The sequence below is a fragment of the Saimiri boliviensis genome, chromosome 2, assembly GCF_048565385.1.
Source record: "Saimiri boliviensis isolate mSaiBol1 chromosome 2, mSaiBol1.pri, whole genome shotgun sequence".
NCBI lineage: Eukaryota > Metazoa > Chordata > Mammalia > Primates > Cebidae > Saimiri > Saimiri boliviensis.
In genome coordinates this window covers 221,081,212-221,104,828 of record NC_133450.1, presented here as the reverse complement: position 1 = coordinate 221,104,828, position 23,617 = coordinate 221,081,212, and the positions used below count along the sequence as shown (strand labels likewise).

The following is a 23,617-nucleotide window of genomic DNA, read 5'->3' as shown; positions in this document are numbered from 1 at the left end:
GGAGTTCGAGACCAGCCTGGACAGCACAGTGAAACCCCATCTCTACTAAAAATACAAAAAAATTAGCCGGGCGTGGTGGCACGTGCCTGTGGTCCTAGCTATTCAGGAGGCTGAGGCAGAAGAACCACTTGAACCCAGGAGGCTGAGGTTGCAGTGAGCCGAGATTGCGCCACTGCACTCCAGCCTGGTGACAGAGCAAGACTCCATCTCAAAAATATAAAATAAAAAAAAATACAAATACAAATACAAATACAAATTAGCCAGAGCAGTGGCTCACACCTGTAATCCCAGCACTTTGGGAGGCAGAGGTAGGTGGATTACTTGAGGTCAGGAGTTAGGGACCAGCCTGGACAACATGGTGAAACCCCACCTTTACTAAAAATACAAAATTAGGCAGGCGTGGTGGCACAGGCCTGTGATCCCAGCGACTTGGGAGGCTGAGGTAGGAGAATCGCTTGAACCCAGGAGGTGGAGGTTGCAGTGAGCTGAGATTGTGTCACTGCACTCCAGCCTGGGCGACAGAGCCAGGCTCCATCTCAGAAAAACAAAACAAAACAAAAAACCCCAAACCTGTGAGTCTCCTTACCCTCCGGGGCTGATGTTCAAGAAGACCACAGAGAGGGAACACCAGAAGCTGCAGAGCAATCCATGCTGTGGGGGGAGCACAAGGGGCCTGTGGGAACTGGAGGAGGTCCCTAACCTAGCCCTGGGATCCTGGAAGGCTTCCCACAGGAAGCGTAAAGGAGGTGGAGGGAGTCTATGCACAGGACCGGAGACACTCCCTCCCTCCTGGAATCTCACCAGGCAGTTGTCCTCCAGCTTCTGGCTTAGCCCAGAGACTGGGGAGCTCTTTGGGTAAGCTAGCCCAGTCTGTGGATGCCCAGCTGTCACTGATAAAAGTCCTTCCTTCTCACTTTGGGAGGCCGAGGTGGGTGGATCACGAGGTCGAGAGATTGAGACCATCCTGGTCAACATGGTGAAACCCCGTCTCTACTAAAAATACAAAAAACTAGCTGGGCGTGGTGGCGCGTGCCTGTAATCCCAGCTACTCAGGAGGCTGAGGCAGGAGAATTGCCTGAGCCCAGGAGGCGGAGGTTGCGGTGAGCCGAGATCGAGCCATTGCACTCCAGCCTGGGTAACGAGAGCGAAACTCCGTCTCAAAAAAAAAAAAAAAAAAAATCCTTCCTTCTGACCCCAAGCCTACTCCACTCCGCCCTTCAGTTAGTAACAATATTAGCTTAGTATCTTTGAAAGAGTATTTATTGCACGCCCACTTTGCACCTGCCCGGTGCATTATACACACCCCCTAATTGACTCTTCACAGGGACTCTTCATGATCCCATTTTCAGATGACAGCAGTGAGACTCCAAATGGGTGGCTTGCCTGAGCACCGGTGAGGTCTCAGCCCTCGGGATCCCCGCCCCTGCACCCTGACCTCACTGCCTCCCCTTGGACTAGCCTCACCCAAAGGCTTTCCCTTCGGGTCCACACAGAACAGGGGCTTGGGCCCCATCCCCTGTCCCCTCCAGAAGGCTGGCCAGCCCGGGCGTAGGCCTCTGTCCTCTCTGAAGCTCCTAGGGAGACAATGGCAGGGTCGGTGGGGGAGGCGAGGGTGAGGGTGCCCCCCTGCCTGCTGTCCTTTGTCTTCCCGCCTGCGCCCCTCTCGCGCCCCGGGAGGCTGGGAGGCGCCTCTCACAGGCTTCCTCCTCCCATTCTTGTGCTAATTGGGTGTCAAGCTGAGATCAGTGAGAAAGAAATCCGCCCGGGCTTGGGTTAAACTGCCGCCAAAGACGAGGGCTGAGCCCAGAATATCATTAGGCCGGGAGGAAGCAGGGCCCCCTCCTTGGGGGGAGGGGCCGGCCACGCATTTCAGGCCCCTTTGAAAGTCACTCGGTCACCCCCTCCTTTGCTGTTGCAGCCTCAATGGCCCCTCGGAGGTATTTAACCTTCTTCCCAGGAACTGAAAGTGATACACCACGCAGTGGCCTGGGCAGCCACTTGGCTGTCCCGAGGGCGGCTGGACCTCCGGGAGCATGTGAGGCTGGCGCCTTCCAGACTCCCCTGGAGCAGAAAGGTTGCAGATGGGAACACTGAGGCACAAGGAAGGGGACTTTCCTCACAAGCTCTGTGGCCCTTGGAGAGACTTTGCCTTTCTGAGCCTCAAATTCCTCATCTGTGAAATGGGGATAAAAATGGTACCCTGCTTTGGGCCGGGCGCGGTGGCTCACACCTGTAAAACCAGCACTTTGGGAGGCTGAGGTGGGTGGATCACTTGAAGTCAGGAGTTCAAGGCCAGCCTGACCAACATGGTGAAACCCTGTCTCTACTAAAAATACAAAATTAGCCGGGTGTGGTGGTGCACGCCCGTACTCCCAGCTACTTGGGACTCTGAGGCAGGAGAATTGCTTTAACCCGGGAGGTGCAGGTTGCAGTGAGCCGAGATCACTGTACTCCAGGCTGGGCGACAAGAGCAAAACTCTTGTCTCGAAAAGAAAAAAGAAAACTAAAAAATAGAACCTGCTTTGAATAGGAGGATTTAATGAAATCATGCAGCACAGAAGGTGCTTTGCACGGGGCCTGGCACACAGAAGGGCGCCGTACATTGTGGTCATTCACGAGAGCCTAAGGAAGTGGGTTTGACTTGATACTTGGAACTCCAGAGCTCCCTCTTCTCTAGAGGCATGCAAACAGAAGTACCCACAAAGGATTCACTTTTCCTATCTTGCCTCAACTGTAACCCTCCTCCCCAACCCTGCAGCCTCGCTGCCTGTCCTTATTTATTTATTTGAGACAGAGTCTTGCTCTGTCGCCCAGGCTAGAGTGCAGTGACATGAAATTCGGCTCACTGTAGGCTCCACCTCCCTGGTTTCAAATGATTCTCTTGCCTCAGTCTCCCAAGTAGCTGGGATTACAGGCACCCGCCACCATGCCAGGCTAATTTTTGTTTTTAGTGGAGATGGGGTTTCACCATATTGGCCAGGTTGGTCTTGAACTCCTGACCTCAAATGATCTGCCTGCCTGGGCCCAGCATGCCTGTCCTTCTTTTTTTTTTTTTTTTTTTTTTTTTGAGACTGAGTTTCACCCTTGTTACCCAGGCTGGAGTGCAATGGCGCGATCTCGGCTCACCGCAACCTCCGCCTCCTGGGCTCAGGCAATTCTCCTGCCTCAGCCTCCTGAGTAGCTGGGATTACAGGCACGTGCCACCATGCCCAGCTAATTTTTTGCACTTTTAGTAGAGACAGGGTTTCACCATGTTGACCAGGATGGTCTCGATCTCTTGACCTCGTGATCCACCTGCCTCGGCCTCCCAAAGTGCTGGGATTACAGGCTTGAGCCACCGCGCCCGGTGCCTGTCCTTCTTTAATCCGCCCTGGACCTCCAGGCCTCTACATGTGGCTGCTCCCTCCATCTGGAACAATATTCCTGGAAAGTCCTCCCTGGCCACGATACACCCAGCCAGCGTGCTGGGTTAGGTGCAGCTAAGCCCACAGCCTTGGCTTCTTTACTCGCCACACACCTCTCTGGAGACTATGGCTCCCTGAGGGCTGATCTAGGACCCAGGTCTCTATCTGGCTCACCTGGCAGTTCCTTGCCCTCTCTGCACAGGGTAGGCCTCTAGAATTTGCTCCACAGATGAACTTACAGGGTGCTCTGTAATCTGTAAACCGTGGAGCACTATATAAATGTCAGGAAACGCCTGAGAAACAGTAGCTATTGTTGTCAGTGAACATCAGAAGAATGTGTTAAGCACCTGCTGCATGCATGGAGATGACACATGGCCATGGCTGAGGTATGATCAGATGCAGACCTGAGAGCTGGAGGGGTCACAGGCCCACCAGGACTCTCTCCATCATGGAGGGGCTGTGGTAGGGTCCAGTGCAGAAGTGGGAAACTTAGCATAGTCTTGGGTCTTAAAATCTAAACATATCTCCTTTTTCTCTGTTAATTACCAAGCACTGAGCGGACACCAGCATCAGGCCCAGGCCCCATGCTTAACCACCTTAATCACTGCCTTCAGGTGACCGCATTCAACCTGGAGCAAGGAATGCCCGGCTCTGGGGGCTCCTTCTTCCCATTGTGGAGAACTCACTGCTGAGGGTTAAAGACACAAAGCCACACTGCCAACCAAATTCAGGCCCTCAGAAGACTGCCACATGGTCCTGAGTATGGTACCTGCTCGGGGCATGAGGTGAGACTCAGCCTCTCCAAGCTTCCCTCGGCTGGAGAGGCCAGGGGTGGATTCTCCAAGCTCCATGCGCCCTCTGCTGGCCACACTCAGACACAGCAGCCATGCCTGCCACACCACGCCACGCCGCCACTCAGCATCGCTCCACAAGGCCCCCCGACTCCAGTTCTGCTCCTGTACACCAAATTCTCCCGAGACAAGCACTGGACTCCTCTGTCTTTCCAAGTGCACTCCCCCAGGAGGCACCCCAGCTTTCAGCCTGACCACCCTCTGCCTGAACTGTCAGCTGCTGGTCCGGGGCACGGCTGAGGTGGCTCTGCAGGCATGCGTGGAATGGAGGCTTTTCTGGCTTCCCTCACCATCTGCACCAGGAGGCGCGGTGGCGTGGCAGGAAGGGCAGGGGCTCTATTTCTGCCCCCTCTACTTGTTGTGTGACCTTGGCCACGTGACTGAGAACTTCCACGTTCGGATTCTTTCCTTAGAAAGCCCACAGTGGAGATAAAGGCGCAGGAGCTTGCACTGCCCCACTGCCCCCCGCCCCCACGCTGGGCTGTGTTGGAACCTCTTTCCACTGGGCAGTGAGTTTCCAGCCTGAGTGTGACTCCTCCACCAGGGCCTAGGAGACAGCTGGCTCTCCACTGGCACTGCTGGTGGGGCAGCTGTGTTGACTGTTCCGGGAAGCTTCCCAGGCTGGGCAGCCTTGCTGTGGCTCTCACAGCAGCCCCCACCCCTGCAGATCTTTCCAGCCCCTAAAGAACTCAGAAAATACACCTCAGGCAGATAGAGCTGCTGTGGAGTCAGGATCCTGCCTGTGGGGGTTTTCCCTCAAACCCCTTACTCCTGATGGCACATTCAGCTCCTGAATCCTTTTAACCGATGAATCCCATTTCACAGGCGAGGAGACTGAGTCATCTGCCCAAGGCCACACACTTAAGAGCGACAGAACTGGTATGGACTTTCAAGCCCACACTTAAACACCTTGTCAGACTTGAATGGGCACTGCCCCCGCCTGAACCAGCACACTGAAGGCAGGGGTTGCACATGTGACCTGCCGCAGGCTTGGTTTAGATGAGTGAATGAACAGATGAGGTGGTGAATGGGCCAGGGGTTTGGCATGGGGGGTTGAGGAGGCCACAGCGGGGCTGTGGAGATCTGGGGTCAGGGTGGGCTCGGGTGGCTTGCACACAGGCTAGGAGGACTCAAGGCAGAGTTTATTGGTCCCTGAGCCCCCTCCTCCCCATTCCTCCTCCCCTCATAGCCAGGCCAAGACTGAGATGGAGGTGACACAGACTCATAAGGACTGAAAGGCCCTGCCTGAGGGTCAGCCAGGCAGCCACCCGAGGAGGAGAATGGGGGAGTGGGAAGAGACCAGGGGTGCAGTCCTGACCTCCTGCTGTAGATGGGGCATCAGGGCCACCTACAGACACCAGGTCCTCTCCTCCCATCCTGGAGGTGGGAGCGGAGCCGAATGAACTTGGGCAGCTCTGGGGCTAGGATCCCCTTGCTACCCGATGGATGGCTACCACTGCCTCTGCCCACTCTGTTGACTTCCTGGGGACTTCTGCCCTGATCCCATTTACAAGCCCCCTGCTCTCTGGGAAGGGCTTGGTGACCCCTTGTCCTTTCCCTGCCCTGACCCAAGACATCATCCTAAGAAGACCCGTCAGTCTCAGCCTGGGAATCAGAGGGCCTGCCTAGCCCAGAAGATGTAACTTGGACATAAGACTTTCACAGAAAGCCTCTGGAAGGGTTGGGGAGGTGGCAGTGAGTCACTTGGCAGTTTTGGATGGATGGGGCAGCACCTCAGGATGGAGGTGCCAGGCCCTGCTTGCTTTGGTCTGGCCTTGTCCAGGACCCCTCTGGGGCAGAACCTGGGGCTCTGGATCCAGCATCCGCCAGCCCTCGGAGGGACGGGGGGCATCACAGCTTCTCCTCTCCTGCCTGGATGCGGCTGTAGGCCTCTCGGTCCAGCGGGATGTAGCGGCCCTTCCGGGCGTCTAGATAGAACAGCGGGTCTTTCACCATAGCCGGGTCAAAGCCCTCTTTCCGTAGCTCTGTCTTCTGGAACTTGAAGGTCCCTGGAAGGGTAGGGAAGAAGTCTCAGTGCATGGGAGGGGCCTGAGCTCCCAGGAATCCGACCACCAGTGCTGAGGAAGGCAGGGGCAGGGCCGGGGGACAAACATGGGAGGGGAAGTGGCAGAGGAGGAAGCACAGTCTTTCACAGTTTGCAAAGAATGCTCCATTTATTACCTAACGTACTGCTTCTCAGAGCAGCCATGGCAAGGTTGGGGCATGGGGATGGCCGCTAGTTATCCACCCATCTCTACTTTGCAGATGGGAAAACAGACCTAGAGAAGGGAAGCTATATGCCTAGTGTCACACACTGAGTGACAACAGAGTGGGGACCAGAACTCAGGTCTTCTGACTGTGATGGCTTTTTTTTTTTTCTTTTTTATTGAGACAGGGTCTCTCTCTATCACCCAGGCTGGAATGCAGTAATGCCATCTCAATTCACTGCAGCTTCCACCTCCTGGGCTCAAGCAATTCCTCCCACCTCTGCCTCCCAAGTAGCCAGGACTATAGGTGCATACCACTGTGCCTGGCTAAGTTTTATATTTTTTGTAGAGATGGGGTTTCACCATGTTGCCCTGGGTAGTCTCAAACTCCTGAGCTCAGGCAATCCATCTGCCTTGGCCTCACAAAGTGCTGGGATTACAGGTATGAGCCACCATGCCCAGTCTAATTTTTTTGTGTGTGTGACCCCTCCCACCCCCTAATTTTTTTTTTTTTTTTTTTAATTTTTAGTGGAGACAGAATTTCACCATGTTAGCCAGGCTGGTCTCAAACTCCTGACCTCAAATGATCTGCCCACCTCAGCCTCCCAAAGAGTTGGGATCACAGCCATGAGCTACCACGCCTGGCCAGCTCATTTTTGTATGTTTAGTAGAGACAGGGTTTTGCCATGTTGGCCAGGCTGGTCTTAAACTCCCGACCTCAGGTGATCTGCCTGCCTTGGCCTCCCAAAGTGCTAGGATTACAGGCATGTGCTACTACACCTGGCCTTGCTGGGATGCTTCTGTGGCTTCCTACCCTGGCCTGCAAGGCCCTGGGCTTCTGGACCCTGCTGCTTCTCTCGCACTTCATGCCACTGCCTGCCACTCTCACATGGCTGCAGCCTTGGGGGTCCTATTTCATTCCTCCAGCACCTGAGCTCCTTCCTGCCTCGGGGACTTTACAGTGGCTATTCCCGTAGCCTGGAGTGTCTTTCTCCCACCCCCATAAAGTTCTCTCCCCCTTTTCTTTTTTTTTTGAGATGGAGTTTTGCTCGTCACCCAGGCTGGAGTGCAATGGCGTGATCTCGGCTCAACGCAACTTCTGCCTCCCAGGTTCAAGTGATTCTCCTGCCTCAGCTTCCTGAGTAGCTAGAATTACAGGCACACACCACCATGCCCAGCTACTTTTGTATTTTTAGTAGAGATGGGGCTTCACCATGTTGGCCAGGCTGGTCTCCGGAGACTTCTAGTCATCCCAAGCGTCCCTCCTTTGTCCCTCCTTTCCCTTTCCTGTCACCTTGCTCTGTGGTTCATTCTTCTTTTTATCTGTTTTCCTCTAATCTCATCACAGATTATGTGGTTCATTCTTTATCTTTGAAATGCTTTGTCCTAGACCTGCCCCTCTCCTGCTCTAAAACTCCAAGGCAAATGTCCTGTCAGAGCTCGCCACCCCTATCCCGAGGCCTAGTGCGGTGCCTGGCCCATAACATTTGTTCTACTAAGAATCAATGTGTGTCTCTCTCTCTCTGCCAGCCCCGTCTGCTCACCTCTACACAGGCAGGTCACTTTACCAACTGCCCGGCCAGGCTGTGTGCAGAGGTCAAATGACAGCCACTGGGTCTCTCTAGAAGGAAACGGGACCTGGGATCTGAGAACTGGAGCAGGGATGGGACACACCTGTTTTGTGCAGCTCAGGCAGGAGGCGCAGGAAGATAGGGCGCGCATACAGGGGCAGTTCCTTTGCCAGGACCTGAGCAAAACGCTCCAGGTCACAGTTGCCAGTGGGGCTGGCCACGGCAGCCATTCCGGCCCGGCCCTCGGTTCCTGGGGGCGGCAGGGTGGACAGTGAGTAGCTGGTGGTGCCCCTGGGTGGTGCCTCCCACCCACACCTTGCAGCTGCCCGCACATACCTGGCACCTCAACACCGTACACAGCCACGTCAGCCATGTCCAGCAGGCGGCTGAGTGTGCCTTCCACCTCGGTGGTGGACACGTTTTCACCTTTCCAGCGGAACGTGTCCCCCGTGCGGTCTCGGAAGTACAGGTAGCCAAGCTCATCCATCACCAGGACGTCACCTAGGGAGGGGCTGGATGAGGCAGGGCTGGGGCTGGCCAACTCTGGGTCAAGAATTTGACCACAAGGGCCAGGACTGTGAGAGTCCTGGGACGGTGTCCTCTGGAAGTGGGAGAAGGTTTCCTCCTACCCTAACCCATGGGAAGGGGCTGTGACAGGCTGCGGACCCACCGGTAAGGTAGGCCTGGTCCCCCTTCTTGAAGACGTCCTTGGCAATCTTCTTGTTGTTAGCGCCCTGGTTAAGGTAGCCATCGAAGCGGCGCAGGGGATCTTTCTGGATGATACGGCCCACCAGCTGGCCCGGCTCACCTGAGGTGGGGAAGGCAGGGTCAGATCTGGCCTAGGCAGCCTCTCTCCCACCTGTCCTCTGTCACCAGGTGTACCCTGCATCTCCTTTTTTTTTTTTTTTTTTTTGAGACGGAGTTTCGTTCTTGTTACCCAGGCTGGAGTGCAATGGCGCGATCTCGGCTCACCGCAACCTCCACCTCCTGGGCTCAGGCAATTCTCCTGCCTCAGCCTCCTGAGTAGCTGGGATTACAGGCACGCACCACCATGCCCAGCTAACTTTTTGTATTTTTAGTAGAGACGGGGTTTCACCATGTTGACCAGGATGGTCTTGATCTCTCGACCTTGTGATCCACCCGCCTCGGCCTCCCAAAGTGCTGGGATTACAGGCTTGAGCCACTGCGCCCGGCCTCTTTTTTTTTTTTTTTTTGAGATGAAGTTTCACTCTTGTTGCCCAGGGTGGAGTGCAGTGGTGTGATCTCGGCTCACTGCAACCTCCACCTCCTGGGTTCAAGTGATTCTCCTGCTTCAACCTCCCGACTAGCTGAGTCTACAGGTGCATGCCACCATGCCTGGCTAATATTTAAAAAATTTTTTATTTAGTAGAGATGGGGTTTTTGGCCAGGCTGGTCTTGAACTCCTGACCTCTGGTGATCCACCCACTTTGACCTCCCAAAGTGCTGGGATTACAGATGTGAGCCAACACTCCCAGCCTGTACTCTGCATCTTGATCTGACTTGAGTCACGCTGCTTGCCACAGAAATGCCCCACCCTCCCCAACCCCAGGAGCTCATCTGGGCAGGTCGGACACACTGAGCCAACGATGTCTGTTCTTGAAACTGATGAGAAGATGAACATAGAGAACAGGGCTCAGGCTCCTGGGGGACAGCCTAACAAAGTCAGCACCCCAAGCCCCTCCTCCATGCTGCGACCCACTCAAGAGTTTTATGTTCTTTACCACACATAACTCTCAGGCCGGCCTCATGGGCGGGTGCTACCATCAGCCTGTTTGTAAAGGGACTTAGACACAGAGAGGCTGAATATTAGCCCATGACACAGAGTAAGGAGCTGAGCCAGAGTCAATCTCAAGCAGCCTGGACTCAGGGTCATCTGGAGTCAACATGAAAATAATGAATGAGGCCGGGTGGCTCACACCTGTAATACCAATACTTTGGGAGGCCGAGGCAGGTGGATTGCTTGAGGTCAGTAGTTCGAGACCAGCTTGGACAACATGGTGAAACCCTGTCTCTATTGCAAATACAAAAACTAGCTGGGCATGGTGGCGTGTGCCTGTAATTCCAGCTACTTGAGAGGTTGAGACAGGACAATTGATTGAACCCAGGAGGCAGAGGTTAGAGTGAGCCAAGCTCACGCCACTGCACTCCAGCCTGGGTGACAGAGTGAGGCTTCACCTCAAAAAAAAAAAAAAAAAAAAAAAAGAATGAATGCACTGAGGGACAGATAGAATGGTGAATGAATGAATGGGTGGATACACAAAGAAATGAGTAACTTGCAGCCCTAAGAGCAGAGCTAAGTGATGGCCACTGGTCAGAACAGGGCTCCCCATCTGCACACACCTGGTCTTCTTCCTTCTCAAGCCAGTCCCTCCCTCTCTGACCCCCAAGTGGCAGACCTGGCTGGCAGGGAATGCAGACGCCATCGGGCCCCCGGATCAGCTCCATGGTGTCCTCGTTGACACGTACCAACCGGATGGGGTACACGAAGGACAGGATGCGGCTGTTGAAGCCACAGGCCCCCACCTGCAAAGGCCAAGACTTGGGCCTGGGCTCTCCCACCATGGGCCCAAAACTGAACAATGACGGGGAGGTGGGACTCCAGCACCCACACTCTCATGCTGGAACTGCGCCCTCCCCTCTGCGTCCAGTGCCTTCCATAGCCATCCATCCCTGCAGTGGCCTTGCCCATCCCCAACCTGGCCGCACCTGGCTGTCAAAGTTGCCCAGGCTGCAGTTGCACTCTGTGGCCCCGTAGAACTCAGCCACCTGGGGTATGTGGAAGCGGCTGGAAAAGTTGGTCCAGATGGACTGCCGGAGGCCGTTGCCTAGTGCCATGCGAACCTGGTGCTGGTTTTCCACCTCCCGCGGTGGCTGGTTCAGGAGGTAGCGGCACAGTTCACCAATGTACTGCACAATCTGGGGGTAGACTTGGTGTGATTTCAGACTCCAGAGGCTGCTCTCACTGAACTAGGATTCTCCTGGTCCCTCAAGCCCCTACCCTCCCCAGGGGCTGGCCGGGCCATCCTTTCTCTCTCTGGGTCTCAGTCTCCCCATTTGAACCATGGGAACATTGCTGCAAATGAGCCCTTTGGAATGACTGGCCACCTCAGCTGTAAGACAGACGCCCGAAGTGTGGTTGGGAAGAGGGTAAGAAGGGGACAGGGACAGCTCACCCTTCCCGCTCTCGCTCACCGTGCAGTTGTACTTGACACAATCATCCCAGAACCGCGAGGCTGAGAACTTCTTCCGGATCACCACCGTCATGCCGTGCAGCAGGCACTGCCCAATTCCCACAATGTTTCCTGGAGGCAGAGGGATGGTCCCTGTGGGTCAGGGAGATGAAGAGACTCCCCCGGCCCTAAGCCTGTGATACTGCCATCCAGCCAGGCAGGCCTGCTCTGCCCTGCAGGCTTCTGCACCTCACATCTGCCTGCCTTGGGTGACCTCCTCCAAGAAGACTCCCCGGCTTCCATCACCAGGCTCTTCCCTCGTGCTGCACTCCTGCTCCCCCAACTCACATATACACCCAACCGTAAGCACCTGGAGGGCAGGAGCTATATTTATCCACGCTCTGTCTCCCCTTAAGCCCCTACAAACAAGCAGCAATGCCATGCATATCTGTGGAAGCAAACTGAAATATGAGACAGGCCCAGAGCTCCGTGGGACACTGCCCCACACACTGTGAGGCTGGTGTGCTTACCCTTTTTTCAATTGAAAACACATTTTTTTAGAGACAGGTCTCACCATGTTGCCCAGGCTAGCCTTAGACTCCCAGGCTCAAGTGATCCTCCTGTCTCAGCCTCCCCAGTAGCTGAGACATAGGCATGTGCACCGTCCCTGGCTAATCCTGTTTTATTTTTATTTTATTATTAATTAATTAACTTACTTCTTTTCTTTTCTTTCTTTTTTTTTTTGAGACAGAGTTTCGCTCTTGTTACCCAGGCTGGAGTGCAATGGCGCGATCTCGGCTCACCGCAACCTCCGCCTCCTGGGTTCAGGCAATTCTCCTGCCTCAGCCTCCTGAGTAGCTGGGATTACAGGCACGCGCCACCATGCCCAGCTAATTTTTTGTATTTTTAGTAGAGACGGGGTTTCACCGTGTCGACCAGGGTGGTCTCGATCTCTTGACCTCGTGATCCACCGGCCTCGGCCTCCCAAAGTGCTGGGATTACAGGCGTGAGCCACCGCGTCCGGCCAACTTACTTATTTTCTTGAGACAAAGTCTTGCCCTGTCGCCCAGGCTGGAGTGCAATGGCGCAATCTCGGCTCACTGCAACCTCTGCCTCTCGGGTTCAAACGATTTTCCTGCCTCAGCCTCCTGAGTAGCTGGGATTACAGGTGCCCACCACCATGCCCAGCTACTTTTTGTATTTTTAGTAGAGATGGGGTTTCACCATGTTGGTCAGGCCGGTCTTGAACTCCTGACCTTGTGATTTGCCCGCCTCGGCCTACCAAAGTGCTGGGATTACAGGCATAAGCCACTGTGCCCGGCCTGTAACAGAGCGACATTTTGAGATGGTGTCGCTCTGTCACCCAGGCTGGAGTACAGTTCCATGATCTGAGCTTACTGCTACCTCTGACTCCCAGGTTCAAGCAATTCTCATGCCTCGGCCTCCCAAGTAGCTGTGATTACAGGTGCATGCCACCACACCCAGCTAATTTTTGTATTTTTAGTAGAGATGGGGTTTTAGCTGGGTGCGGTGGCTCACACCTGTAATCCTAGCACTTCGGGAGGCTCAGGTGGGTGGATCACCTGAGGTCAGGAGTTCAAAACCAGCCTGGCCAACATGGTGAAACCCCATCTTTAAAAAAATAAATAAATAAAATAAAATAAAATAAAATTAGAGATAGGGTTTTGCCATGCCGGCCAGGCTGGTCTTGAACTCCTGGCTGCAAGAGATCCACCCGGCCTTGGCCTCCCAAAGTGCTGGGATCACAGGCATGAGCCACAGTGCCTGGCCCAAAGCTCATGTGTTTCTACTGCCTGACAGGGTTGGGGCTCCTAGAGACCTGGGGGTGCTGGAGGCTGAGGGACAGGCCCCAAGTTACCTGCTGAGTGGTAGAGGGGGAGGCAGTCATAGACGATGTCGTCAGGCCGCATGCGAAATCCATAGTACACCAGGGCAGCCATGCGGTAATACCTGGGAGGGTACAGGGCCGAAGGGTGAGTGGGTCCTGGAAAGGCAGGAGAAGGATCCCCGGCCCTGCCTGTGCCTACCTCACCCTGGGCATCTGGCCTCTTACCTGCTGTGCACCACGATGGCAGCCTTGGGCAGCCCTGTGGTACCCGATGTGTAGATGTAGAACAGTTTATCTAAAGAAAACAGATGCAAGTGGCTGTAGTGGGGCAGCTCAGGGCTGGGCACAGGGTCACACAGACAGACACCTGCAGGTGTGCCCCCTTCAACACCTGTTCCTATTATACCCTTGCCAGGAAGCCTGTTCCGATGACCTCAGACACCACTCAGCTCTAACCCTGGCATCCACTCCAACAAACACTTCCCGGGCCCTTGCTCTGTGCTAGGCCCTGAGGGGAGAGGCATCAGTGACTAAGATGGGCACAGGCTTAAACTTCCTGGCCAGGTGTCCCTAAACTATGGCCCGCGGGCTGCATGCAGTCCTCTGAGGTCATTTATCTGGCCCCCCGCCACACTTCAGGAAGGGGCACCTCTTTCATTGGTGGTCAGTGAGAGGAGCACAGTACGTGGCGGCCCTCCAACGGTCTGAGGGACAGTGAACTGGCCCCTGTGTAAAAAGTTTGGGGATGCCTGCTCCTGGTAGTCACAGCTCAGTGAACAGTCAGATGAGGACACTGGCAATTCTAATACTTAGCACCAAGTGCCGAGGGAGGGCACAGGACCTGCTGAAACCCGGCAGCCACATTTGGCCCAAGCTTGCAGGAGGGGAGGTGGTGCCAGGTGGGCTTCCCGATGAAGGTGATGCCTGCCCCAAGTCATAGAGCACAGGGAGGCATTAGCTGCAGGAAGTGGGGTGTTGAGGAGGCTTCCGTACTGCTGCGCATTTATCTGTCCCACTCTGCAGCCCTGGCGTGGGACTGCCACATTAGAGTTTCTATGCAAGGCTCAGCCCTACCAGGCTGGAGGCTCCCTGGAGGTCAGGAACTCCACAGGAAGACTCCACGTGTTTAGAGCACCTGCCGTGACACCTCACGCTCTCTGGATGCCTGCTGTTTGGCAGCCCTAGGCACTAAGAGGGCACCGGGGCAACCCAGCCAGAGTCCCTGACCTCAAGCAGCTGACAAATGTACCCGAGAGACCAGATTTACATACAAGAGAGAAGTTAAACAGTGCTGATGGCAATGACCAGTTACTGAACCCCTCCTGCCACACCCTAGCTTCAGGACTGGCCCCACTGTATTTTTTTCAACCCTCAAAGCTACCCCATAAAGTAGGTTCTGTTACTGTCCCCAGTTTTATGGCTGTGGGAACTGAGGCTCCAAGGGCAGGGCGGGTGTCATGATTCACACAGGGAAGCAGTAGGGCCAGGATATGAACTGGGATCTGACTTGACAGCCCAAGCTCTGAGACACCGGGCCCTGTGTCTTCACAGGAAAGGGAATGAGAAGAGCAGAAGAACCAGGTAGGCTAGAGATAGAGGAAGAGGGGTGAGAGGCTCAGGAGGCTGCCTGGAGGCGGGGTCTGGGAGGCCGCAGCGATCCTGCAGTGTCCTGCACTGAAGAGGTGCTTGATGAATATTCAACGAGTCTTGCTCCTCACCCACCCTCCCACCCAACCCCAACCAAAGCCCAGACCAGGCAGGTTCCTGGGGTCCAGAGGATTCTGCCCATTAGGCATCAATAAAGGATTGTTCAACAAATCAAAGAACTGGACTTTGTGAGCTCCTGTGTTCTCAGCCCTGAATCTGGCATGGTGACACACATCAGCTCATTTCACCTTCACAATAACCCTGGAGTGGCCCAGGCTTACTGTCACCATTTTCCAGATGGAAAAAGGGAGGTGATGTGACATGTTCCAGGCACATGGCACATTTCCAGAAAAGCTGCCTTCTGGCACTCAGGCCAGTGCTCTGTCCAGGGCCTGTGTGAGAGCCCCTCTGTGGGGAAGGGAGGGAGCCCACCTGTGAAGCCCTTGTCAGGGCGACTGGGCAGGTGCTTGGGAGCATCTTTCAGCAGAGGATCCAGGTGTTCTGTGCTTGGAGGCACTGCACTGGGCTCCCAGGAGCCAGAGCAGAAGAGGCTGAGCGAGGGGTCCAGGCTGGCATGGATCTCACAGATGGCTGTGGGGAGACAGGGCAGTCAGCAGGCAGGCCTGAAAGCCCCATGTTCCTAGGACCTCTGCTCCCGGCAGGGCTGGCCATGTTGCTGAGGAGACTGGCTGGGCGGGAGGAGAGGCGGTGAAGCACCGCACCTGGGCCTCACTGCTGACAGGGGCACTGGCAACGGTTCCATTAGCCACTGGGTAACCACAGAGTGAGCGCTTTGGCTGCCCTCCCTGATCTCACAGCCCTGGGAAGGAGGGACAAACAACAGCCCCTCTTACAGATGAGAAGATCGAGGCTCTGAGAGGACCTGCTCACAGCTAGCATATGTTGTACCTGTGACTGCAATGCCAACTCCACCTCACGCCAAGGTCTGGGCTCTCACCTACTATGCCACGCTACTTACTCTGCGGGGCACTGCAGAGAAGCGAGGAGTGCGGATCAGAGGCCAGTGGCCTTCCATCCCCTTCCGAGAGTGGGAACCTTCATATAACCACCCGCCTGGGCATGGAGCAGCGCTAGGTGGCTTGGCGCCACCTCCCTGGCTTCCTCTTGATTTCCCCAACCCTCTCCTCTCCCCCGGCTGCCTCTTCCCTCTCCCCTTTCAGCACCATTTTTTTTTTTTTTTTTTTTTTCGAGACGGAGTTTCGCTCTCGTTACCCAGGCTGGAGTGCAATGGCGCGATCTTGGCTCACCGCAACCTCCGCCTCCTGGGTTCAGGCAATTCTCCTGCCTCAGCCTCCTGAGTAGCTGGGATTACAGGCACACGCCACCATGCCCAACTAATTTTTGTATTTTTAGTAGAGACGGGGTTTCACTATGTTGACCAGAATGGTCTCGATCTCTTGACCTCGTGATCCACCCGCCTCGGCCTCCCAAAGTGCTGGGATTACAGGCTTGAGCCACCGCGCCCGGCCTTTTCAGTACCATTTTAAAATTTTCTTTCTTTTTTTGCTTTTTTAAAATAGAGACAGGGTCTCACTATGTTGCCCAGGCAGGTCTTGAACTCCCCAAGCTCAAGAGATTCTCCTACCTTGGCATCCGAAAGTATAGTGCTGGGATTACAGGCATGAGCCACTGTACCTGGCCCCCTTTCAGCATTTTTTTTTTTTTTTTTTTTTTTTTGAGACAGAGACAGAGTTTCACTGTCACCCAGGCTGGAGTGCAGTGGCATGATCTTGGCTCATTGCAACCTGGGTTCAAGCGATTCTTGTGCCTCAGCCTCCTGAGTAGCTGAGATTACAGGCGTGTGCCACCATGCCTGGCTAATTTTTATATTTTTAGTAGAAACAAGGTTTCGCCACATTGGCCAGGCTGGTCTTGAACTCTCAACCTCAGGTGACCTGTCCTCCTCATCCTCCCAAAATGCTGGGATTACAGGCGTGAGACACCTCACCCAGTCCCCTTTCAGCATCTTAGTGACTTCCCCATTCATTATCCCACAACCACAATAGAGTGGGCAGAAAAAACAGAGTGCTGTGGTCAAGCTGAACATCAAACCCTAGTTCTGCCACTTAACAACTCTGTGACTTTGGATGAGCTCCTCATACCCTCTGAACCCCAGGCTCATCATCCATAAAACCAAGATCCCTACCTCACCTGGACTTTTGAAGATTAGAACTGCTCTGCTGGGTGTGGTGGCTCATGCCTATAATCTCAGCAATTTGGGAGGCCGAGGTGGGCAGATCACCTAAGGTCAGGAGTTCAAGAATAGCCTGGCCAACAAATCCTGTCTCTGGGCATGGTGGCGTGTGCCTACAGTCCCAGTTACTCAGGAGGCTGAGGCACCAGAATCGCATGAACCTGGAAGGCAGAGGTTGCAGTGAGCCAAGACCATGCCATTGCATTCCAGCCTGAGTGACAGAGCAAGACTCAACTTGGTGGGAAAAAAAATAACAGGTACCATGCCGGGCGCGGTGGCTCAAGCCTGTAATCCCAGCACTTTGGGAGGCCGAGGCGGGTGGATCACGAGGTCGAGAGATCGAGACCATCCTGGTCAACATGGTGAAACCCCGTCTCTACTAAAAGTGCAAAAAATTAGCTGGGCATGGTGGCACATGCCTGTAATCCCAGTTACTCAGGAAGCTGAGGCAGGAGAATTGCCTGAGCCCAGGAGGAGGAGGTTGCGGTGAGCCGAGATTGCGCCATTGCACTCCAGCCTGGGTAACAAGAGCGAAACTCCGTCTCAAAAAAAAAAATAAATAAATAAAATAAAAAATAACAGGTACCCAATGTGGCAGCAAATAAAATGCAGGCTCTGTGAGATAAGTGGGGAATTAATTTTGTTCCCATTATACAGATGAGCCAGATGTATGTAGCCTTATAAGTCACAAGGATGGTTACTATTGTGCTGAGGGGCCACCTAGCATCAGCCATGTTGCTAGTGCTTCAGGTGAAGTCTTTTTTTTTTGAGACAGAACCTCTCTCTGTCGCCCAGGCTAGAGTGCAGTGGCGTGATCGCAGCTCACCGCAACCTCTGTCTCCTGGGTTCAAGCGATTCTCCTGCCTCAGTCTCCCGAGTAGCTGGGACCACAGGTGGGCATCACCATGCTTGGCTAATTTTTTCCGTATTTTTGGTAGAGATAGGGGTTTCACCATGTTGGCCAGGCTGGTCTTGAACTCCTAATCTCAAGTGATCCGCCTGCCTTGGCCTCCCAAAGTGTTGGGATTTCAGGCGTGAGCCACTGCACCTGGCCTTTCTTTTATTCTTTTCTTTTTTTTTTTTTTTTGAGACAGGGTCTCACTGTCTGCCAGGCTAGAGTGAAGTGGCACAATCATAGCTCACTGCAGCCTTGACCTCTTAGTCTCAAGCAATCCTCCTGCCTCAGCCTCTGAGTAGCTGGGACTACAGGTGCATATCATCATGCCCACCTAATTTTTTAAAAACGTTTTTAGTTGGCCAGGCGTGGTGGTTCATGCCTGTAATGCCAGCACTTTGAGAGGCCAAGGCGGGTAGATGACATGAACTCAAGAGTCTGAGACCAGCCTGGGCAACAGGGCGAATCTAAGTATTTATAATAAATGCAAAATGTAGCCAGGCATGGTGGTGCATGTCTGTGGTCCCATCTATTCAGAAGGTTGAGGTGGAAGGATTCCTTGACCCTGGGAGGTCAAGGTTGCAATGAGCTGTGATTGCATCACTGCACTCCAGCCTGGGTGACAGAGCAAGACCCTGTCTCAAAACAAGAGTTTCTTAGTAGAGTTAAGGTCTTACTATGTTGCCCAAGCTGGTCTCAAACTCCAGGGCTCAAGGGATCCTCCTGCCTGGGCCTCCCAATGTGCTGGGGTTACAGGTGTGAGCCACTGTGCCCAGCTTGAACTACCTTTTTGAAAACATTGAGGTAGAAACGAAGAATGAGAAAAATGAAGCTCAGAGAATTCAGTCCCTTTCCCAGGATCTCCAGTTTACTCATGGCACAGCCTAAGCCATCTGGCTCCACTCTGTGCCCTTAACCACTGACCCACACAGCCTCTGCAGGGCTGGAAGGGAGCTGTGGTCTGTGCAAGATCCCACGGGATTCCTCTTGTCTCCCGCCCCCTTGGGGCTCACCTGAGGCCATTTCACTGCCAAAGACAAGGGCCCGTGCGCGCGAGGTGGTGAGGCAGTGGAGTAGGGCATCCCGCCGCAGGTTGGTGTTGATAAGGGCTGCCTCCACACCGAGCTTGGCCATGCCCAGCCATAGGCCCACGAACTCATTGCGGTTCTCCATGAAGAGGGCAGCCACATCACCTGAGGCCAGGCCCCGGGCCTGCAGGAAGTTGGCCACGCTGCTTGAGTAGTCATCCAGCTGGCAGAAGGTCCAGTGAGTATCTGTGCCCTCGAAGATTAGGGCTGTCTTGTTGGGGTGGCGCCGAACGGTAGAGGCAAACAAAATGGGCACTGTCCGCCGCTCCCGCAAGTACCGCCGTACCTTTGCCTTCACCTTCAGGAGCACCAGGCCGCCACTGTGTGGGAGCAAGAGAGGGCGCTGTGTCTGCCATGGATGCGAGTGGGGGAGCCCTGATACCCTACCCTGGGCTGCTGCCTCGCCAGCCTATGCTTCGTGAGCTAGACCCCTTATGACACTTTCATCTCCCGGCTCCTGCTGGGAACATGCACTGTCTCACCTGGATGCCTCCCAATGACACTGAGAATTCATATGATTCCCCTCTCCTCTTACACAGAAGGAAATCAAGGCTCTCACGGTGCCATTGCCTGCTCAAAGCTTCATGGATGGTGGCTGAGCTAAGATCTGAACTCCAGGCCTCTCTAGCTCCAGAGTTCAACTCCTACCCTCTCAGCTCGCTGCTCCAGCAGAAACCTAGGTCTCTTGAGCTTCCTGTAAAAGTCCAAACTCCTTGTTCGGGGCCTCCCGCAGTCCAGCTGCTCCCCCGACCCAGCATGACCACAGTAAATAAAGAATGAGTTTGCTGGTCTGTCCAGTCTTTCCCTCTGTGAGCCTCACTGAGACAGGTTTCTGTCTTATTCACCACCCTGTCCCCTGGGTCCTGTGCCAGGCACAGAGTAGATATTTAACAGGTTTGTGGAATCACTTGGCAACATCCCACCCTGCCATCTTTTTTTTTTTTTTTTTTTTGAGATGGGGTCACACTCCGTCACCCAGGTTGGAGTGCAGTGGTGCAATGTCAGCTCACTGCAACCTCCGCCTCCCAGGCTCAAACGATGCTCACGCCTCAGCCTCCCAAGTGGCTGGAGCCACAGGTGCACACCACCATGCCCGGCTAATTTTTTTGTATTTTGGTAGGGACGGGGTTTTGCCAGGTTGCTCAGGTTGGTCTCGAACTCCTGAGGTCAAGTGATCCACATGCTTCGGCCTCCCAAAGTGCTGGGATTATAGGCGTGAGCCACCGTGTCCAGCCCTGGACTCCATGCCTTTGCTGATGCTGTGACTTCTGGCTGGACTCATCTCCTTCCACCACAACTAAGGCACCTCTCAAGAACAGCCACTTTTCCTCCAGGAGGCCGTCTCTGATTCCCAGGGCCCTGGATGGAGGCCGCCTCTGCTTGCTTCATGCTACTGCCCTTCCGGGTATGCTTTCTTTTGTAATCAGCCCAGACTGACAAATGCTGAGTTACCTGTGCTGAGTGTGGGTCACTGTGCTGGGTACTGGGACATAGTAATGAGCAAGGCTGTGCTCGGGTCTCTGCGCACATGGCACTGCCAGTTTACAGATGTGATATGTCCCCTTCTTTCTCCTGACTAATTTGACCTTGGCAGACAGGGTCTGCCTTATTCCTCTCCGGACCCCAAAGCTAGCCTGGCACCTAATGGAGAACAAGCGGGAATAGGTATTTCTGGTACAGGATGCCCCTTGGAGCATACCTGGGCTTCTTTGGGGAGTAGGTTCTCCCAGACAGCTGAGTAAGGGCCCTGATCTAGAACTCAGTGCCCCCCGTGCCATCTTGCACCCCTGCCAACCTGAGGGGAGGGCCTTTCCCCAGGGTTCCTCTTTACCCTCTTGTAAACTACAGAGTCCTCAGGACCTCTTACAGATGTCTCAACACACCTGGTGTTCAATGTATGTCCTAGGCCAAGCCTGCCTGAGGCCTAGGAGCCTCAAGGTAGAGAGAGTCCCTGGGAGAAGACTTTGACCTTGGAGATGGAGGTACCAGGTACTATCGCCAGAGGAAGGGTATGGAGCAGAGGCTGCTGTTCTGGGACTCAGTTCAGCTGCCCTGTGCTGGTAGAGATCATGGGGTCTGGCCTGAGGAGTCCTAGGGGACCAGAAGCCCACTGCGCTGTGAGAGACCCCAGGAAAGCCTGGACCAGGTACTCACAAGATATCACGCCTGATGGTCTTGATGAAGACCCGGATGAAGCGCCAGCCACCAGATCCCAAGTAGAGGAACAGCAGGGAGAACCCCACCTGGGTCCAGGGTAGTTTCAGCACCAGCTTGGAGAACAGCAGCACCCCCACCAGAGAGGCTCCAAGCAGCATTGTGGCCTATGGACACAGAGCAGTTAGTGGACCTAAACACCCGTCTCTCCAGGTCTCCCACCTCCCGGCCCAGGCAGCCAGACCACTGTGATTCCAAGTGGACAGCCTCTGGTAAGGCTTAGCCATACTGAATCCAGTGACTGACCACAGGGGTCCCTTCCCAGGCTTGGTACTTGAGGTAAGGAATTCCAGGAGTGAGAAGCAGGAAGCTGGTTCTCATCTCATAGTCCCATCTCTGCCTACATTCTTCAAGTGACCTTGGGGAAGATCCTTTCACATTTTAGACCTTAGTCTCTGCCCTCTGTGCAATGGGTGTAGTGAGACTTGTTTTAAGAGGCTTTTTAGCCAAAACAGGACAGTTCACTCTTCTGATATCCAGGGACCCTAAAACCAGATGGCTTGGAGGTGAGTATTGACTTAAGAGCCTCTGGCTCAACGGGCACTGTGGCTCATGCCTATAATACCAGCACTTTGGGAGGCCGAGGTGGGCGGATTATGAGGTCAGGAGTTCGACACCAGCCTGACCAACATGGTGAAACCCCGTCCCTACTAAAAACACCAAAATTAGTGGTTTTAGTGTTTGGTGGCACACACCAGTACTCCCAGCTACTCAGGAGGCTGAGGCAAGAGAATGTCTTGAACCTGGGAGGCCGAGGTTGCAGGGAGCTGAGATCTCACCTGGGCAACAGAGCGAGACTCTGTCTCAAAAAAAAAAAAAAGCCTCTGGCTCGACTCCCCACCCAGAGACCCAGGGAGGTTCTACGGATCACCAGGCCAAGTCAAAACACTCAAAGGGGCAGCTCCCTGGAAAAGGAGCCCAGCTCTGTCCCTGCCCACAGGCTAAGGCATCGCAGTGCCTCTGCTGGTCAATAGAGGGCGACCCAGCAAACGAGTTAGAGCCCGGAGGTACTTGAGAGGTGACCGCCCAGGGGGCAAAGCCTGATTGAGGGAGGCGAGGAGAACCTTGAAGGCACCACTCCCCAAAACAGAGACACACACAACACCCAGATAATTCTTTGGGGTCTGGAGCTTAGGGGGAGGGGAACGACTGTGCTGCAGGGGCTGGGCTGGGGCTGAGCTAGGACTCTTGGGTTCTATTCCTAAAGCTTTGCGGACTTGCTCAAGGGGACAGCTGATGGGACTGTTTTTCTCCGGGTTTTCCTGTTCTTGGGAGGAGCTGAAGGTCACGAATGTGAAGGGGCTTGAGAGCCTCCAAGCCAGGATGAGGGAATGGTCTGGACCACAGGGAGCCCTGACACACCACCTCCCCATCCCCCCTGGCGAAAAGCAAAAGCCGGGGGCAGGGGCACTGAACCAGAGTCCCAACCCCAACGCCAGGGTCCAGGGTCCTCAGATCTCCCAGAGCCTGCCAGAGCAGAGGGGTAGGAACCCGTCCTGGAAGGCTGGGGGACAGGGCAGGAAGAGGCCAGAAGGGGGTGACCGGTTCCCTCGGGCCCCTGTCCCGGGTCATGCGTACCGCCCTCGCCCCTAGACAGCAGCCTAACAGAGCGTCTGTTAGGGAGAGAGCGCCGCAGGGCGCGCCCCCAACCTCGGGTCGACACAGCCACCTCGCCCAACTCGGCCCGGCACATTTCCCCACTCGGTAACCCACCCGCCCGGCCTGTGCTCACCCAGCGTCAGCTCCGCCGCGCGGCGCCCTGTCCAGATGCGGCTCGGGTTGCAGCAGCGGAGTGGGGAGCGCGGGGGGCATGAGCCGCCCCTGGGCGCCCGGAGCCGGGTCTCAGCAGTGCTAAGCCGGCTCAGCGCCCTGCATGGCCCGTCCGCCCCACCAGCCCCGCCCGCCGCCCGGCTCCGCCCGCCGCGCTCCTCCCCCGCCCGCCTCCCGCAACCCAAACCGGCTGTGCCGGTCCGCGGTACAGCCTCCCGCACCTTTTCCGCGGCACGCGAGCCGCAGAGCCGGCAACGCTGCGCAGCCCCAGCGCTCCCGACCCCAGCCCGCCCTGCGCGCACACGGCTTTGGGCGGCGCCGCCGCGCCGGACGCTGGGAGTTGTAGTCCAACCCGCGCGGCCCCGCCCGGCTGCAGAGACCCCAGACTCTGAGAGCAGACAGGCAGGCTTCACCCTGGCTCTTCCTCCCTGCCGAACCTGGTCTTTCCTCCCTGCCATCCCTGGCACCCAGATGTAGGAAGAGCACTCTCGACCACACCACAGCCGAAACCCCGGAGCACGCGTTCGCGCCCCAGCCGAGTTCAGCAAACACCCAGCACACCTAGAAGCTCCCTAAGAGGGCAGTTTCAGGCAGAGGTGAGCGAGTAGGGAGGCTTCAGCAGCCGGCTCTGTGGCGCAACGGATAGCGCATTGGACTTCTAGCCTAGCCTGGTGTGGTCATTCAAAGGTTGTGGGTTCGAGTCCCACCAGAGTCG

The 23,617-nt window shown here is 55.2% G+C and overlaps 1 protein-coding gene and 1 non-coding gene across 3 annotated transcripts; one reads left to right on the top strand and one right to left on the bottom strand.

Annotated features, from left to right (window-relative positions):
• Window positions 1-5,385: 5,385 nt before the first annotated feature.
• On the bottom strand, window positions 5,386-23,202 carry SLC27A4 (solute carrier family 27 member 4). 2 transcript variants are annotated; one of them, XM_039475129.2, is made up of 13 exons: window positions 23,124-23,202; window positions 21,073-21,239; window positions 18,844-19,238; window positions 15,153-15,311; window positions 13,299-13,368; window positions 13,104-13,195; window positions 11,247-11,356; window positions 10,761-10,970; window positions 10,451-10,577; window positions 8,704-8,841; window positions 8,370-8,534; window positions 8,137-8,283; window positions 5,386-6,264 (listed from the first exon to the last, which is right to left on the bottom strand). In XM_039475129.2, exons 2-13 carry the CDS (start codon window positions 21,231-21,233, stop codon window positions 6,107-6,109), a joined length of 1,932 nt encoding a protein of 643 aa, XP_039331063.2. In that variant the 5' UTR covers window positions 21,234-21,239; window positions 23,124-23,202; the 3' UTR covers window positions 5,386-6,106. The 2 variants fall into 2 exon arrangements, with proteins under 2 accessions (XP_039331063.2, XP_039331062.2); XM_039475128.2 differs by having other exon boundaries at window positions 22,865-23,179.
• Window positions 23,203-23,526: 324 nt separating this feature from the next.
• Window positions 23,527-23,617, top strand: TRNAR-UCU (transfer RNA arginine (anticodon UCU)). The gene is given in 2 exon segments: window positions 23,527-23,563; window positions 23,582-23,617. It is a non-coding gene; the product is annotated as a tRNA-Arg (tRNA).

Bases quoted from the DNA above. Each gene is read 5' to 3' on its own strand.
- SLC27A4 (XM_039475129.2), bottom strand. From the start codon at position 21,233: ATGCTGCTTGGAGCCTCTCTGGTGGGGGTGCTGCTGTTCTCCAAGCTG. The intron at 19,239-21,072 runs GTGAGTACCTGG...GCTCCCACACAG, and splicing joins ACCATCAGGCGTGATATCTT to TGGCGGCCTGGTGCTCCTGA. The intron at 8,842-10,450 runs GTCTGCCACTTG...TCCCCACCTCAG, and splicing joins CTGCATTCCCTGCCAGCCAG to GTGAGCCGGGCCAGCTGGTG.